This window comes from Hippocampus zosterae, chromosome 7, assembly GCF_025434085.1.
Source record: "Hippocampus zosterae strain Florida chromosome 7, ASM2543408v3, whole genome shotgun sequence".
NCBI classification, from domain to species: Eukaryota; Metazoa; Chordata; class Actinopteri; order Syngnathiformes; family Syngnathidae; genus Hippocampus; species Hippocampus zosterae.
In genome coordinates, this window is record NC_067457.1 from 17609426 (window position 1) to 17627068 (window position 17643).

General features: G+C 46.4%; 4 protein-coding genes across 5 annotated transcripts; 2 read left to right on the forward strand and 2 right to left on the reverse strand.

Annotated features, from left to right (window-relative positions):
* Window positions 1–576: 576 nt before the first annotated feature.
* rnf115b (ring finger protein 115b) lies at window positions 577–5083 on the reverse strand. The gene is made up of 9 exons (XM_052072286.1): window positions 4832–5083; window positions 3692–3750; window positions 3529–3586; window positions 3227–3438; window positions 2194–2262; window positions 2023–2101; window positions 1471–1564; window positions 1154–1269; window positions 577–1006 (listed from the first exon to the last, which is right to left on the reverse strand). Exons 1-9 carry the CDS (start codon window positions 4913–4915, stop codon window positions 881–883), a joined length of 897 nt encoding a protein of 298 aa, XP_051928246.1. The 5' UTR covers window positions 4916–5083; the 3' UTR covers window positions 577–880.
* Window positions 5084–5685: 602 nt separating this feature from the next.
* scamp3 (secretory carrier membrane protein 3) lies at window positions 5686–9678 on the reverse strand. Its single transcript, XM_052072227.1, has 9 exons — window positions 9300–9678; window positions 8967–9047; window positions 7711–7833; window positions 7480–7600; window positions 7274–7402; window positions 6964–7123; window positions 6766–6867; window positions 6519–6636; window positions 5686–6409 (listed from the first exon to the last, which is right to left on the reverse strand). Exons 1-9 carry the CDS (start codon window positions 9351–9353, stop codon window positions 6260–6262), a joined length of 1038 nt encoding a protein of 345 aa, XP_051928187.1. The 5' UTR covers window positions 9354–9678; the 3' UTR covers window positions 5686–6259.
* An 866-nt stretch (window positions 9679–10544) lies between these two features.
* On the forward strand, window positions 10545–11630 carry mrps21 (mitochondrial ribosomal protein S21). Its single transcript, XM_052072230.1, has 2 exons — window positions 10545–10709; window positions 11188–11630. The coding sequence occupies exons 1-2, from the start codon at window positions 10627–10629 to the stop codon at window positions 11366–11368; spliced, it is 264 nt and encodes an 87-aa protein (XP_051928190.1). The 5' UTR covers window positions 10545–10626; the 3' UTR covers window positions 11369–11630.
* A 439-nt stretch (window positions 11631–12069) lies between these two features.
* Window positions 12070–16972, forward strand: ciarta (circadian associated repressor of transcription a). 2 transcript variants are annotated; one of them, XM_052072228.1, is made up of 6 exons: window positions 12070–12306; window positions 13274–13596; window positions 13708–13783; window positions 14543–14672; window positions 14763–14916; window positions 15024–16972. In XM_052072228.1, exons 2-6 carry the CDS (start codon window positions 13276–13278, stop codon window positions 15345–15347), a joined length of 1005 nt encoding a protein of 334 aa, XP_051928188.1. In that variant the 5' UTR covers window positions 12070–12306; window positions 13274–13275; the 3' UTR covers window positions 15348–16972. The 2 variants fall into 2 exon arrangements, with proteins under 2 accessions (XP_051928188.1, XP_051928189.1); XM_052072229.1 differs by having other exon boundaries at window positions 12074–12306; window positions 14594–14672.
* Window positions 16973–17643: the final 671 nt, after the last annotated feature.

The window sequence follows — 17643 nt, forward strand, 5'->3', positions numbered from 1 at the left end:
GTGTATCTCCCGCGGCTTTTTCCACGCCGCTGGCTTTTCCCGAACGCGAATCAGGTGGCAGCTGTCACACGAAGTGCTTGTCAACGCCACGTCAGGTATCCCTTAGGGGAATCCATTAATCATTGTGCTGGTCGTGTTCCATTCAAAGTGGGGCCCAGACCAGTCGATGAATCATTAATTCATCATCCCGACTACAGTATGAGCAAAAATATCTTGTTTCAGGTTCTCAGTTGCATCAGATCTGGTCTCTGTTCAATATTTTCATACTGTATGAGGGTCTTCATTTGACACTTCACTTGAATTAAACTCTTGCACGAGGTCAAGTACACAAACACACACACACACTTCTTACTTTTGTTTTAGTTGTGTATATTTTGTACTGGACCCACATCCCAAAACATAACTACTTACATTCTGGGAGGTTTGGGAAAACAGAATTCGTCTCCAACCCCAAAAAGGATGGGGAAAAAAACTACAGCGTTCACATTTGGGAAATGTCCCCAAGGCCCAAGGTCGAAGTCAGCCGAAGCAAAAGTTGTGTTTTTACATCTGAGCTCTTGTGGCGGAAGGTGGACATAAAGAAATGATCAAACTTTAATTGCGGCTTCACAAACAGGAGATCAAGAGGATACATTAGGTCACCGTCTTCGTCGCAGTCTTCATGTAAAAAGTGTCGTTTCCCAGGGAATTCTGTCCGCTCTGTGGTGACAAGTTCCGAATCAGCCGTTGAGGAAAGCAGCGACGAGCATTGTGGTCTCGCAAAGCTTAACTGCCGCAGACGAGTTAGTGCGTAGAAGAAAAATGTGCAAAATAAGTGACCAGCCCAAGCTGCAAGTCACGGCCACGATCATCGTCAGGATGGAGGTGAAGTTGCCGTAACTCAGATGGCCTGCCTGCCCTGTTGTTCTGTCCTCATGGCGCGAGCTTCGGGAGGTTGCGATGCGGGCCGGAGGAGGCTGTTGTCAACACCGTCCAGGCTTTTTCGGCACACTGGACACGTATCGTGCTGGAAGAAGGGAAAAACCATCAGCCTGCTGAACTCCCGTCGCAGCGTTAAGCATCACTGATAGTCCATCAATATTTGAAACGAAAAAATGTCTTGCTACGAGATGTCTAAAAGACGCAGTGACTCAAAGCCGATGTTCCTACTTACCAACTCAAGCCAGGGCACGATACATTCACTGTGGAAGAAATGGAGGCAGGGTAGCTTGCGGGCAGATTCGTCTGGTGAATACTCCTCCCTACAAATTGTACACTCCAGTCTGCAGTCTGGGAGAGAGGAATGGAAAACGAACTAGATTTTTGTTGACACAAAATAAGCAAGAGGAACTGACAAGACCAGTGCGAATATTTGTTATTTTTTTTCGCTGCCAAATTTGCAATACACTGTGTCCAATTGTCCAATTCGTTTTTAACTTTTGACAGTAGTAGTACCTAAGGCCATAATGTGTGTCATAATGAGATTCCCACCTGTTTGCTCTTGAGAAATGCAAACTGTCGGCAAGGATGAGATCATGTTCTTTTCAGCGGGGGGTGGACCCGTGTTCTCCAACTGTCCTAACAACTGGGAGGACAACAACAAGGAGGGCTGTCGCGGCGGAACACGCTTTGCATTTCAACCGCATTTGCGTTTTGGTAGCGGAGCTGCTTCAAAAAAGATCCCACCAGTGAACGTGACGTTGTCATGTCCTTGTAATGTTGTCGAAGTGAAAAGGTCAAATGATACTTCTATTTCTGACTTTGTTAAATCATTTGTAAGTCAATTTGTTAAATTGTCGGGTATTGTGTCGTGTTGCTCGCTTTGTGTTAGGCCAAACACTTTGGCGTGTCTGGCTACAGTTGTGTCAAATGACTATTTGCCTATTTCTGTTTGATATTGTGACTTTCTTGCCCCCGAGGTGTTTCTAGAGTGGAAACAAGTGGAAGGAAGCGTCCGGCTGGGTCCGCTACAAGGCGTGTGTGTACGTGTACTACAACTCAAATAGTCGTCAAAACGTCAAGAGAAATTCACCGTAATCTGACCTCTGTGATGACTGTATCCAGGCCTCCCTGACCCCATGCGTAGTCTGCCGGGTTGGAGTACAGTTGTAGCATGCTCGATCTACTCCGTGGAGAGAAACGGAAAGTACAAAGGAGGCCGTTTGGTCGCTTCTTGGGAGATGAAATCAGAAAAGGATGAAAAGAGGCGCTTACAACGCAGCCGGTGCAGCGCTGGCGTTTCCGTTGGTTGTCAACAGATCGGCCAAGAAGTGCTGCACAATCCTTGAGTGGGCAAAAAACAGACATTTATATGTATATTTTTGTTCTCAAGTGAACAAATCCAATGACATGCGATATCTAGTAAACAAGGCATTCCGTCACAAAGGTTGTGCGAGTAATCACAAAAACCTTGCTGAATTGCCAGATAGCGAAAACTATTAACCACATTGGGCATGATTAATTAAACCAAGAATGAATATGGATCATACATAATAATAATAATGATAATAATAGTACGGTACATTTTATTTGTGGGTGCCTTTCTAGGAACTCAAGGACACCTTACAACAAGCAGTTAAAATCACGAGTACAATGTTAAAAACAACATCAAATAAGATAAGAAAAAATACAACAAAAATAAATAAATAAATGGCGGCCCGGTAGTCCAGTGGTTAGCACGTCGGCTTCACAGTGCAGAGGTACCGGGTTCGATTCCAGCTCCGGCCTCCCTGTGTGGAGTTTGCATGTTCTCCCCGGGCCTGCGTGGGTTTTCTCCGGGTGCTCCGGTTTCCTCCCACATTCCAAAAACATGCGTGGCAGGCTGGTTGAACACTCTAAATTGTCCCTAGGTGTGAGTGTGAGTGCGAATGGTTGTTCGTTTCTGTGTGCTCTGCGATTGGCTGGCAACCGATTCAGGGTGTCCCCTGCCTACTGCCCGAAGACAGCTGGGATAGGCTCCAGCACCCCCCGCGACCCTAATGAGGATCAAGCGGCTCGGAAGATGAATGAATGAATGAATGAATAAATAAATAAATAAATAAATGAATGAATAAATAAATAAATAATGGCTTTATGGTCTGAGTGAATAGGCTTAATAATAATAATAATAATACTAATACATCTTATTTATAAGCGCCTTTCAAAACACCCAAGGACACTTTACAATAACGAAAAAACGCAAAACAATACAAATGAGGCTGAGGCGCCTTTAGCTGATGATGTTGCGTCCAGTCTCGCACGCACGCACCCTTCCATTTGGGGCATTTGTTCAGGTCCAGGTGACCTCCCCTCTCCAGGCTGGGACAGAAACCGGAGCTCTCTGACCTCCGCATCGCTCAGTGCCGCTACAGGAGGATGACTTGGAGCGCTAAGCAAGGTCTCGCTCTCATCCTGGTCTGACTCTGACGCCGGCGGGTGCGACAGCAGAGCAGAGCGCTCCATAAACAACAGCTGCCACAGCTTGCGAGAGGTACAGAAGAAACGGTGAGTCAAAAGACTTGGCGCAAATCGGGGAGCATTTAGTTGGAAATGTCATTCGCAAAGGATTACTTCGGAGAACAATGAGTTTGAGTCGTCCCTGGTCTCTGGTGTGCAGTTCTCCAGAAGTCTGGACATCAGAACAAAAAGCAGCTTGGGTAGGGGAAACTTTTTTTTTTGCCCCCCTTTTTCAGAATTTCTGAAACGGGAGCCCAATCTCAAAATGCTCCTGTACCTGGAGTCATGTTCCACCTCCTCAATAAAGTCAGACTTGCAACTGGGGCAGACAAAATCCTTGAAAAGAGAACAAAAACTTGTTTTACTTGCAAATATTGATCGTATGGTCTCATTCACAATACAGCTGGAGATCCAAAACCTCAGGGCAGACCACCTATTTTAGTTTAGAGGTACGCTTTTAATCTTAATGGTCGTATACTGTATTTGCATGAGTCTGGATAGAACACAAGCGCATCGTACGGAGAGCCGTATTATTGACGTCTTTGGGGTGTCCGTCCGAAACATTTGTGTTTGATACCAACACTTTCCTTATTTTTCTCAGAAACATTTTTCTGCGGCGATATAAAAGACAGGATCATCGAGCAAGTGATGATGCAGCAATGATGTCATGGCAATACCGGGAGATCATCGGATCTCAAGGCGCTGATGTCATCCATGCGCAATTCACAGCTCCCGTGGGACAGATTTGCACTGGGTCTGGGGATCGCTGTGATTTGCTAAGAAGCACAATCATAGGGCTCGTTTCTCGGATTAATGCAGCATTTGAGTTTGGCAGTAACATCACATGCGATTTCTAAGGGGATTACAAACTATCTGAACACAAAAATGGGAAACCCCCCCCTACACACACACACACACATACTTATCTACCTACCCATGCTGATGCTGCAAAAGATTTATGTTATCGTTAAAGTGCACCAGAAGAAAGGGGGGGGGGGGTCCTCAGTACACGACCGAAGGTCCCAACACGCACCGTTTTGAGGTCATGAACTTGCTTGGGGAGCGGTCTCAGAATATGTTGTCACACACACACACACACGCACACACACACACACACCCCTACTGCTCTCATGCAAGTAGAGACAACCGGACACCAGAGTAGCCTTCTAAATATGGATCCACTCCGGATTTTGACGTTTACTTCTCGTGCTGGTCGGAACGTAAAGACAAGTCCAAATCAGTGCGCTCAAACGGAAAAAGTAACGCCGGGGGATTGATTTGTAACTTCAACGTACTTGGGTGAAAGTAGTGCCCCATTCGGATAGCTCTTTTCGGTTCAATCAGAACATGTGATGCACATCTCGGGGGCTCTGACGAACCGCATACCGCCGGGTCTCGTCAACTCCAAGCGACTTACCGGGAGCTGCGGTTGCGTTTCACGCTTGCAGCCGTGACAGAAGAACCGGTGTTGTTCAATTGTCGCCGCCGCGGCCTCCGCCATGTTTCCGTCCGTGCGCGCGAGACCCCCAAGAAAACCCCCACCCAGCCTCGACGGGCGGATGTCCTTATAAGTAAGAATAGCAAACAACGCAACATGCGACGAACCACGTCACAAAATGTGTCGTTTCCACATCCAACGTCACTAAGGTGGACGCGTAAAAATAGTTGAAAAAATGTGTATGTTTATGGTTGGCTGTATGATGTTCTGTGTCAAAACGCAAAGAAGCAACTGGCAAAAAAAAAAATTATAATAAAGCCGCAGGTTGACAGACGTCATCATGGACGCAGTGTGCCTCGCGTGCGCCAGGTGGCGCCAAAGACACGGAATCGTTTTTTTTTTTTTTTTCAAAAAATACTTCAAATCATTACTTTTGAATAGACCCCACCCCGACCCCTCCAAATAAAAACAGCATCGAATCTTCAAATTTTAACACAACGATTGATCACTCATTTGTAAAACAAAATCCATTTGTTATTGAGTGTCATCGGGCGATTGCAACAGATACCGAGAGACTGGAAGAGTCACAGAAAGATGCAGAAACGGACATCCAAGGATGACTCCAGGCACGTTCAAAGGACGTGAGAGGCCCCGAGCATTACTTGTGAGCGTCGACTTGTTGTATTCCTGTTTTGGTCAATCCCCCCGCCCTCATCCAGAGTCGCTCGTGCCGCATGCAACCTGGTCAACTTTATCCAAACGATAAAGCGTAGCGAGCGGGTGACTCATGACTTCACACGAATGTCATTCAAAGACAATGCAGTAGCCGCAGATATTTCTGCACGTCAGTTTATTTGTATTAAAACAAAAACAAGCCAGAACAAAATGCATCAATGGAAGCGGGGGCAGGGCCAAACGACGTGGACTTCTCAACGGCAACAGAAAGAGGCACGCTCTGACAAGACGTTGTGAGTTTGCTCCCACAAAAGCTAGCCTTTGGTTCACGTTGACAAAAATCGATGCCGCGGATGTTTAAATGGTTAAATTTTAGCTGACAGACAACTTGGCTGAACCTGACGGTTCCCGTCCGCTGTTCGAAAGGGAAGCCGTTGGGACGGGCGCCGCTCCTCTCCGCGGGAAATGCGGCGCGCTCGTCTTGAACGGTGCCGTCACTTTTATGTCGGCATCTGAAGAGGACGCCGGCCGCGTGTGGCAATCAAGGTCGGCTTCGGATTAAACACTTGAAATCACCGTGAATACATATATGACGTCGGCCCGCAGAGTCTGTAGCAAGACTCGGCCACGCCCGCCGCCATCTGACAGCCAGCGCGAAAAGGAACGTCCGACTGCAGGCGCCCTGCGGCTGTGCAACGAAGCCCCCCTCTGCATGACCGAGTCCCTCCTAAGTCAGCGGGGCGCGGCGAAGGCCCCTTGAGCGGCGTTGGCGGCGGCCCCGGCAGCAGCTTGGCGGACCGCCTGGTTGGACATGACCCCGGTGGCAAACTCGGCCTGGGCCTTTTGAAAACTGGCATCGGTCTGCCTGTAAAGGCCGTGGACCTGAGCGGGGCAAGAACATTACGGTTTGATTGGGCAGCGAATGACCTCTTTGCTTCAAAAACATGAGATTGGGGCAGGGGCACATTCGCGGATGTCGTCAAGCGCTTACCTTCTTCAGCATGAACACCCCAACTGCGGCCTGGGCGGTAAAAAGGATGGCGTTGATCATGGCGATCGCGCCGACGCCGACGCTTTTTTTGAGGGCAGACAAGCTCACGATCCATCCGCTGAGACGACGACGACGACAAGAAGGCGGAAGATTTATTTAGCGAGATGGGGAGAAAAAGATTTTTTTTTTCTTTTTATTCTTTTTGGGAAATCGAGGACAATCACGATAAAGATTGCCCGGTCGTTACCTGAATCCCCAACCGGGGATGCCAATGGTCATGATGACATAAACAATCACTTGGGCGAAGAACACAAAGAAGAAGACGAAGAAGTTGAAGGAGCTGTCGCTCCTAGAGAGGAACGCACAAAGTTCCTGTTAAAAAAGCTCCGGCCGGGTAACGAAATTGAAACAAGCCGCCGTCATCGTGTTTTGGCTTGGTAAGCACCTGAAGGCTTTGTACGCGGGCCGATACCAGCAGACAAAGGAGCACGGCGTGAAGAGGAGCGCCCAGAGGATGGCGAGACCGAGCCCGACCCCCACCGAAGTGTCGATGCAGAATATGGCCAGCGAGGAGATCAGGTTGAAGAGCAGAGTGCCGGTGCCGACTGCGAAACCACAACACGCAAAAGAAGGCCATTTCGCTGACTCATGCTCTGCTCTCACCAGCGTACTCGGAGTGACTCGGCTCCACATATCAAAGCCGAGCGCCCGCAAGTCGTGGTGGGGAAAAAAAAAATGCTCCATTTGAAACTTACACAACCAAAAGTAGTACATGATGGTGACGGTTCGCTGGAAGCGTTGGCTAATCTCCACATCGATGTCCTGATAGAAGCAGGGCCCCACGGGACAGAACGAAGGCAGCGGAGGCCAGTTGTTCTGTCGGGCTGAAGCGGAGCACAAAGATGCGAGCCAGTTAGTTCCCAAATTCGCCCGGGACGCCCCCCCCCTGCGACCATCTTACCGGCTCCAGCCCCCAAGCTGTGAGACTGCAGCTCCCGCTCTCTCCTCTCCAGCTCCCGGGCCTTCCTCTCAAGCTCCTCTTGTCTTTTCATCAGCTCCGTCGTGGTGGCATCGACGGCAGGCTGAGACATGAAAACGGACCGCCGACATCTCGTCAAAGCGTTTCAGAGAAGACACGTTTCGCGTGTTGTTTGTGCGCCACTCACAAGGGAGGCGAGTCTGTCAATTTTACCTGGGCGCTGTGGGTATTATAGGAGCCGTAGTTGCGAGGCTCAGTGGGCGTCGTCCTACTGGGCGGCGTCTGCGCAGGCGGCGCCGGCGCAGCGGGGACGGTGGCCTCGTATGGAGGTGGGGGCTAAAATACAAAAAAAAAAGGCCAAGAAAGGAGTCATCCTTCTGCTTCTTCAAACGGGGGCGCCGGGTTTGGCTGCGTATTGACCTTCACACTCCCTCGACACCTTTTGATTCAATCTGATCATGAGCAAGCTCACGTGGACGAGGCCTTTGACAAAATGGGAAGTGGAACGCGGCGACTACAAAGGAAAGCTGGTCTTTCCTTCCCCCCCGCCATGCGGACGACTGTCAGAAATTGCTGTCCCCCACAGTGGACATTTTGTCACGTTATCGGGCTACACGGTGCATGAAAGGGTTAGGCCAACGCTCTCCAACTTTTATGATAAATAACAGTTAGGATGTGTGTTTTCATCAGAGCAATGCTGTTTTTTTAACCTTTGCAATAAATGGCTGGCTGTTTCCTGTCCCTTTCAGTGTTTCCGCATACCGAGAACTGACGGTCAGCAAGCGCAGACCCAAACGGTTCCTTAGCAACAACCTTAAAAGGAAAGCAAAAGAATCGTGTGCTTCCTGTACAGTTCTGTACCGCGTAAACAAACGCCTTAGGCCTCTCTAATTCATTGGAATTGCCTTTTAGAATAGTCGGATGGATACATTTGAATGTATTTCACCCCAAAATAAGCATCAATAAAAAATACATTTCCCCTAAACTGTATCGAGTGGGCTCCGGTTTCCTCCCACATTCCAAAAATATGCATGGCAGGCTGATTGAACACTCTAAATTGTCCCTAGGTGTGAGTGCGAATGCTTGTTCGTCTCGGTGTGCCCTGCGATTGGTTGGCAACCGATTCAGGGTGTCCCCCGCCTACGGAGACAGCTGGCATAGGCTCCAGCACCCCCCGCGACCCTAGTGAGGATCAAGCGGTTAGGAAGATGAATGAATGAATGTATCGAGTGGAAGGGGGAGACATACATGGATTTGTTTTCAGTCACCCAAAGAACTAAAATGGCACTGCCGCTCTCCCTCCATTTCAGCCACGCATACAATGAGCTTCGCTTTTTGATTTGACATTAATTACATTTTCCATGATATGCTCATTTATTGGGAGGAGCTTTTCCTAAGAAGAAATGATAAAAGTCAAAGATAATGGAGAAGCGTCATCGAATTGGGTAACCCCAACGGTGATACAGTACCTCAATCGTGCCCTCAAATGGGTTGTACAGGTCCAAAGTGGCATAGCCGGTGTTGCTGCCGTGTTGGGTCACTGATGGGTCCTGACAACGACGACAACAACAAAATGCTGCTTCATTAGACGACCATGAACCGAATCGCTTTCTTTATTGCCACGAGAACCTCCAAATTGTCCGAAGCTTGGAGAGGACACAAGTCAAGAAATAAAAGCACATGGTGTCACATGACGAGCGACACAACGCCTCTCACTTGAGTGCCAAGTTCGTTTGTTTTTAAAATATGATTCAGAGCTACGTGGGCTAAAATGGAGCTTTTTCTATCATACGTCACCTTACCTGGAAAGGGTTGTGGTCGTCCATTGACTCAGGAAAGCTGGTGTATTTCGACATAATGCCACGGACGGGAAATATGCCTCGCGTCCCGTGTCAACACCACTTGCTGCTAATAGAAACCTCGGTGTCGGGACAGTAAAAGAGTTAGCTTGTTTGAAAGGAAGGAGGGGAAAATAGCCATTAAGCTAACCAGCCTTTCATTCGCAGCGAAATTTGAAGGAAACGACACACGCGGATGCTTTTGAGTGTCTTTTCTTTCTTCGGCAGACCGAATGTATTCCGTTGGTATTCCCCGCAGGAGGGAAGGAAGGGACGGGTCAAAATCGCGGTCATGTGATCACTGCGGCGCAAAGAAAAAAAAGACTCCGGACAAATCGAGGGGGCGTGCCCACGTTTCATTTGCTCGAAACCGAAAATGGCAGTCGTTGCTGAGCAATAACATTGGATTATTTCGTATTCTGTACGCCCCTATGCTCTCTAGTATTGTTGTAATCGCATTCTAAATAGACAATCACGCTCTCAAATTGAGTCTCAAAATGTAGTGATTAGCGAATAAGAAAAACTGTATTAGTCTCGCAATGGAGAAATTCCCAATTCACAGCAGCAAAGGAAAATCCGTGTACAATTGACGAGCATTGAAAAAATTTGAGTGATCCATCAGTTTCATGCTGGTGCTTCGAAGGGCACTTGGAATATGTGCGTATATTTAAATTCAGAGTCGTCGTCATTGTCACTCACATAGCTAACAGCTCTTTTTAAGCACTTTATTATTTGATGGGTTGACAAGGAGCAGTTTTGAACCCGTTTCGAGGTGAATTTACAGTATTTGTAATCCCATGCACCTTGACTGTTCTTACACTAGATGTCACTCTTGGGCTTTTGCCTTGATGGATTTAATTCCCCTGCAATTCTCACGCTGGTGTACTGGATGAGGGAAAGAGAAGGAAAATAGACATTAATCCACCACGTGTGTAAATTGAGGGGCTCATAGGTTTTCAATGGATGGCTCGACGTTAGGAATGGGCAAAAAGGAGATGACTTCGTTTAAATGTAGCTTTTATTTTCCTCCGAACACAAGAGGCGTGTTATCGTTAGTTCCCTCTCCGGGTGTGAAAAGAATCACTTCGTTCATAATTTATGACGATAAGATTACATTCCAAACAAATACAATCAAACAAGAATGCAGAGTTCAAGTCAAAATTTATTAAATTCTTGAAGGACTTAGAGCGTCACTTTAATAAACGTGATCTGTTGGACAAGGAGGAACCTGCGATCAAACACTACTGTGTTTCTACACGGCTATCACATTTGCTACCGTTTGGTATTTATCATGGCGAGACATCTTCGGTTCGTTGCCCGAACAGTAATGGTTCAAGAGGGCAACGTGGATGCGGCGTACAAACATCTCAACAGGTAACATTTATCATCTTGTAATATTTCTGTCCGCTGAACTTCCCATCGAGCGGTTTGTTTAGTGGTGTCGAGCTAACTTGAGCTAAGGTACCCTTCCGCTCAATGTCAAGTAACTGCGCCTGCGTAACATAGACTCAGTTTCGAGTGGGTCGGCCCATTGATGGCATAGGTAAGCACGTCCGACATGTTGAATGTGTCAGCTGCGCTTCGTAAACGAATTCCAGTCAATGGATAGAACTATACAAATCGCCCTCCGACAAAGTGCAAAAAGTTAATAACTTGCATTTAACCATTAACACACACATAGAAAATGGCCCCTAATATCGTGTATTTCGGTTCCTTTTTTTCCAGAGCAGTCCATGGAAGGTTTCCAACATTGTAAATACCTAGAAGTTGTAACAAAATGAAACTGTGATCGTTTTAGTTTTTATCATTTACCTCTGACATTGAGAGTCATGATGGCTGTACTGTATTACAGGGTCCTGACCCAGGATGGGATAATTGAGACGGTGAAGCGCAAGCGCTACTTTGAGAAGCCCTGCAGAGAGCGTCAGCGGAAGAACTACGAGAAGTGCAAGCGTATCTATGACACGGAAATGGCCCGGAAAATTGCCTTCATTTCCAGGACAATCAGAACGGATCCCTGGGTTGGATCTTAGTGAAAAGGCGACTGATAAGAAGATGTTCACTGTGGAATGGTTGAAATGGAGTCTGAAAGGTGGAACAAAAAGGAAACTCAGCCCAATGTTGGTGACCAAGTGAAGGGATGGAAAAAATATGATACATTGTATCACAAGGAAATATGTTGTCCCGCCTTCTTTGTCATGACACAAACATTTGTGTCCTTGCAAAACAGATTCTTGCAAATGTTGTGAACGTTGTCTTATCTGTTGTGTATATAAAGCATTTGGGGTAAATATGCATGCCGCGCACTTATTTGTCATAAAAAATGCTTGAATATAAAATGACAATAATTAACAATTTAACAAAAGCTTACACTCGCAAAGGTTATGTTATTTATGTATTTGTTAATTATCGGCTCCCAAAAATATTGTCTATAATACCAAACTGACATCTCAGTTTTAATCCATTGATATTTTATTGAGTGACTGACAAAGTAAAAAGTCGCCAAGTATTTGGACTTCGTTACTTGCCGCCTCGCGCAAATTGCGTCTTTAGCCAACCGACGCAGGTTGGCTGCCTCGTGACGGCCGCTTCGTAACAAGGCCACACTCGCGACACGTGCAGCGGCGGGAGCTGCAGCCAATCCGCTCGAGGAAGTCTGCCGATTGGTCACGCCTTCCAACCAATGAGCTCGTAGCCAGGAATTTTGTCAACCAATCCGAGTTGTGTACCCACGTCGCACGTGTATTCCCAAATGCTCGAGTTGTACTTGAGCATGTTGGCTTGACGGTACAGTCGCTGCAACCACAGAATAACAAGACAAGGCAGGACTGCTCTTCTTCGGCGACAGTTTCAATTCACGTAGTTTGCTTTGGAAGCTGTTTGTTTGTATAGCGCGAGCTTTGCCTTGATTTATTTATTTTTTGGTAATCTGCTATCCACATTTCCAGAAACCCAATTGTGCAGTTGCAAGGTAAGTCTCTCAAATGATTCGATGCGAAGTTAAAGTTGATTGACGCATGCAAACGGAGCGTCCTTCTTCCATGCAAAGTCTCTGTGAAATAATTACGTTGTCATTTATACCAGTCACGCTTTTCGAACCGAAGCTGTATGTCGGTTTGCCTTTAGTACATTTTGGGAAGCAAATATTTCAGCATAGCGTTGTTGATAAGCTTGCCTGACATTCGCTTTTCATTAAACACACGCGCGCGCACACAATCGCTTACATGTATATAAGTTTACTACAAAAATAGATTTTAAAAATCTATTACGTGCCCACTTGAGCGTGACTCATGAAACGTGACGCTGAAAGTTTGCGGCACGTGGATAGAAGCATCTTCTTGAAATTTAGTCCACGAATGATCGACAATCATCGTAAACGGACACGTTCCGTATATTGTACTGTATGATGTTTATTTCAATGTCCCGACTAAATAACATGTAGCAGTATTCCATCCTCGCAGTTTTTTTGTGATTATTGTAATGGGTACCATAAACATATACTCGTATATTTTTTTCTTAAGCTGTCAGCGGCATTATTTTGACCACGCGCACGATTATATTTTATATCGTTTTTCTTAAATTAAAAAGTTTGATGTGTTTGTCTATCTTATTGTTCCACGGTGAGCGCAGATTGGTTGTGTTTCCACTGAAGCTCTGAGCTGTGTTGCGATTGGGACATAGTCTGTCGACTCTCGAATTAAAGTGAACTCGTCAGCGATGCTCAATATCAAAACAAAACAGTTGGAGTCAACACTGTGTCTGATGCCCTTGAGAAATGACCAATTACAGTGAGTGCAGTCACGAAATAACTTAAAGGTTGCTGTTGAGGCACGACAAAGGAAAATACCCACATTTTATCCTGGCAAATGCTGAAATTAAAAAAAAATCAGCGTGGCCTCGTTTTCTTCCTGACCTTTCCTCACTTTTTTTACATCCAGATATGAATCCGTTGGGCGCGTCTTCTCAGTGGCCAGCTTACAACCTGCGTCCGTCCACCCTCAACTACATCCTTAGTGACAGCGAGTTGACTGATGATGAAGGCGACATTTTGTCAGAAGGAGAGGAGGACTTGGGGCCCGGTAAGGTCTTCTCAGGCTACGAGGGATGCTTCCGAGGTCGCTTGGATAAGATGTACTCAAGGTCCAAGCGAGCCCACCACAAGGTCCATGTTGGCGGGCGAGCCAAGTATCACCTTTCTCCCGGTGCTCCCGCTGGTGCTTCATCATCACCTTCAGCAGGAGACCTCGCATTCACTCAGAAGGTTAGTCCTCTGGGAAATTTGCCCCTTTTTAATAATGTATATCTATTTTTTTTTAATCTGATGGCTGTTTTCAACTGAGTGAATGGTCACAATTATTTCTCTTTTTTTTAGTGCACGGATTTGCACAGCTTCATCTGTCCTCTGATGGAGCTTCTTCACGGCCTTAAAACTGGCAGGTTTAACAAAGGTATGCGCTTGCACCGGCTTACAAATAACTACTTGTTAGAAGGCAGGTTGACTTGATGCATCATATTTACTTGTAGAACGTCGTGCAAGTGCAGTGGTTGCTCACCTTCCCAGAGACCCAGCTTTGACTTTTTCAAAATACAACCACCCACTTGGCCCATTTGCTCATTGATTTTTGCCTCATTTTGCGAGCAGTGATTTGGGTGACGAGTCTTCGCCGTGAGATTTTGGCAGAAAACTTCACAACGTCAAGCAGCTTGGCGGCTAGCGTCAACTTTCTTCGGCAGGCGGGCTGGCTTCAAGCCGTTTATCGCCACTCCCTTGTAGAAGCTTGAAACTAAACATAGTCCGAATGGAATTTCACATTGTATTTAGTCTAACCACATAACCTTGCCGAGGTAAGATAGCGTAATGCTAACATGCACCCGTGATGAGGGTCGCAAACACATTCAAAACATGATAGACGGAGAACAAAACTAGCATCGGCGTCCTGGTATTTCGAAACATTGAAACAACAGATATTTGAACATCAAAGCTGCTGTAAGAAATGTGGACGGAGGCACTGCTCTTGATGCCGACCATTTACTGCATTTTACTGAGTTTAGTTGTGACTGTCTGCTTTCTGGATTACTATGTGTGAGTTACACTGCCACCAAGTGGCCAAAGCCCGCACTGTCCGGTTTAATTATTATTATTATTTTTTTTTTTTTGCTTGATGTGAACGAGAAATGTACAATATGACGACGGTTCTTGATTTCAGTCAATTGCAAAAGCAGTGACCGAGTCTTGACGTGCATTTTCCCCGTGGCAGGTTTAACCAGTTTCCAGCAGAGTGTCGCCATGGACAGACTGCAGAGGATTCTGGGAATTCTGCAGAGGCCTGAAATGGGGTAAGGAAGCCCAATAAGACATTTGATGACGTCATAGGCCCCAGCGCTGCCATTCATGCGTTTTCCTTCATGCCCGTTTTTTGCTTGCAGGGAGCGATATCTGCGCAACTTGTTGCAAATTGAGGGGATGCTGAAACTCTGGTTCCCTCAGGTGGCACCTCGTCCCACGGTCACGTTAGCCCAAAGCTTCACCCCCAAACTTATGACTCCCTGGCGCCAAAATCAGCTCAGCATGCCAGTCAAGGTGAGCACCATACTTGTTATTGTATGACAGACCATGTGGGGTTGGGCTGTTTTGGACCAAAAAAAAAAAAAGAAGCAGAGTAACCACTTATTTTTTGGAAATTGTAGAAGCGGAAGTTCACCTGGTCAGATTCGGACTGCAGCGAAACAGAGCCACCCAAGAAAAAGATTCCCCTACCTGAAAGCTGCCCAACCGTGACGCCATGCAGCCTTTCCTCAAGCACAGCGGGGAAGCAGGAAGCTCCCAAGGACGCAGAAGGCAACTGGGGCCACGCATTTGAGCTGGCCAACCGCACATTCAGCAGGCTGCCACAAGAACACGAAATATCTTCCACCGCTTGCACAGTTGCACAGGACAAGTCAATATCCACCAGTGATGATGTGAAGTCTGCTAAAGTGTGCAATGACACCACCATATGGCAGTCGGAGTAAAAGTTCGAGGTCTCGAGTCCACGCGCTCGAGGCGATCGGTCAGTCTTTTGAAAAAGCGTTAGGAGTCATTGTTTGCTCTCCAAAGTACAATCTACTCAAAAGCGGGGCGTCCCAACCTGTTTTTGTGTCACGGACCAGTTGAGACAAGTCCGTGACCTTCGCGGACCAGCAACACTTTTTTTTTCATTACTTTTAAATTGCCAGTTTCAAAACACTGCTACTGACAACAAAGATGATTTGAGAGTCATTCAACATTTTATGCGGGTGGGCTGTGCAAACTCTGTTCACATTTTTTTTCATGCTTTGCCCTCAAGTGCTCCGGTGCTACTTGTTGAAATGCTTCAACGAGGTTCTTGTATCTCCCCGTTTTGGATGACATACAGTAGCACGCGCAACAGCTTCCTCATCCGCATCGCTCCGGGGGGGGGGGGGGACTTCTCTTGTCCAAATTGCTTCATCTTCGGAAGTCCGTTTGGAACTTTTACTTTCTGTTGACTGCTTCTTCCTTCATTTCTTGGCGGATTCTGTTGATTTCAACCTGCTAACAGATGTTTGAAGGGGGATTCCGATGGGCTAGAGTGGCGCGCATTTCCCCCGTCACGTATGATGGCGTCAATGTGCTCACGGCTCGCAGGTCAGGTCAGGTCTGTCTGTGGGCGGCCCGGTCCGCGGACCGCTGGTTGGGGACCTCTGCTGTCGAGTATGATTGCAATCCGGGGTAACTGTTTGCACATTTCCCAACGTCCGATCATCAAGCCATTTAGTTCCCCAAGCCTTCGCAATCAGCGCTTCGCATGCAAAAGGGGGCATTTTTCGTGGCGCTTGACTCAAGGGTCGTATTTCCGAATCATGCGCATTGTCCAGAAGGAGACGCGTGGACTATGAGAAGCCATGGATACGCAGTAAGAAGGCACGCGATTTGCCGCCGTGCCTCAGGACAGCTGCCTGCTTTTTTTTGTGTGTGTTTTGCGAAACGGTGCCGAGAAACAAAGCGCCCAAGTCGGCATTTCCCGATTTCAATCCAGGCTTAAAGTAACTGCTGACAGTTGAGTCCTTCCAAAATCTGCCTGCAATTACACACCGACGTCTCTTGCACTTTTGTTCGACCATGCACGGCCATATAAATGTGATATTTAATGTGTTATTTATGTCCGGGAACGCAGCACAAAAGCACTTAATGTGAAGCCTAGAATTTATAAATTGTCTCTTAGGAAACTATAACTCCCCTGCTGCTGAAAAAGTACACCGTTAAATACAATTATTTTCTATGCACTCCCTTAATAAATCTGAATGAGTGCATGAACGTGACGATGAAAAAAAAACTTGAATGCCTTAATGTTTTGAAAAATATGGAACTGTTGCACTAAATTTCCAAGTCATTGAGTAAAATACTACCCCACCTTAAGAGACGATTTTACGAGTAACATATTAAAAAGAGAATCAGCGCTTGCTGTATTAGCCGTTTTTGTGTCTTGGTGTTTGTTGTACGCTCACGCTACAAATTTGCTGTCATCGTTTGTTTTTTTAATGAATTTTTTACAATTCCTTATTGTTTTGATTGTAATATTTCACATAGAAGTTGTTCATTTCTTGAAGTTGTTTGAAACGAAGTCGCTTTGAACAATGTTGTATTGTTCATTCATTTTTCCGAACCGCTTTTATCCTCACTCGTGTCGCGTGGGGTGCTGGAGCCTATCCCAGCCGACTTTGGGCAGTCGGCGGGGGACACCCTGAACCAGTTGCCCGCCAATTGCAGGGCACACAGAAACGAACAACCATTCACGCTCCTACAGTTTGCCATGCGTGTTTGTGGAATGTGAGAGGAAAACGGAATTTTGTATTGCCACGTTGAAATTTTAAATTAAAATTCAGTTCATGTTGAAGTGTCTGAACATATTGTCTCACGCCCCCCCCCCCAAAAAAAAGAAACTACATCAAGATTATTCAACCATAAATTGAGCATCAGTTCAATTTCGATGGGATATGAAGGTTGGTGCTACTGTTTGTCTGGAAGCTAACCGAAACCCGTGTCATATTTATAAAAGTAACTCAAATGCACTATAATTACGGCGAAAATGTGCTTATTTTTTGTCAATTAAATTTTATACATGAGGTTGTGGGTCTATGTTCAGCCTAAAATTCCATTTCCTGTTCAAGTCCCCAAACTGTGGGCTTTTCGATTATGTGCGAAGGAGAAAGAGAATATTCCACAACAGCAACAAAAATCACTTTTAAAAGAAGCTAAAAGGTCCATGATCATGATGTCATGAAAAACCGTCGTCGTCGGGTCCAAATA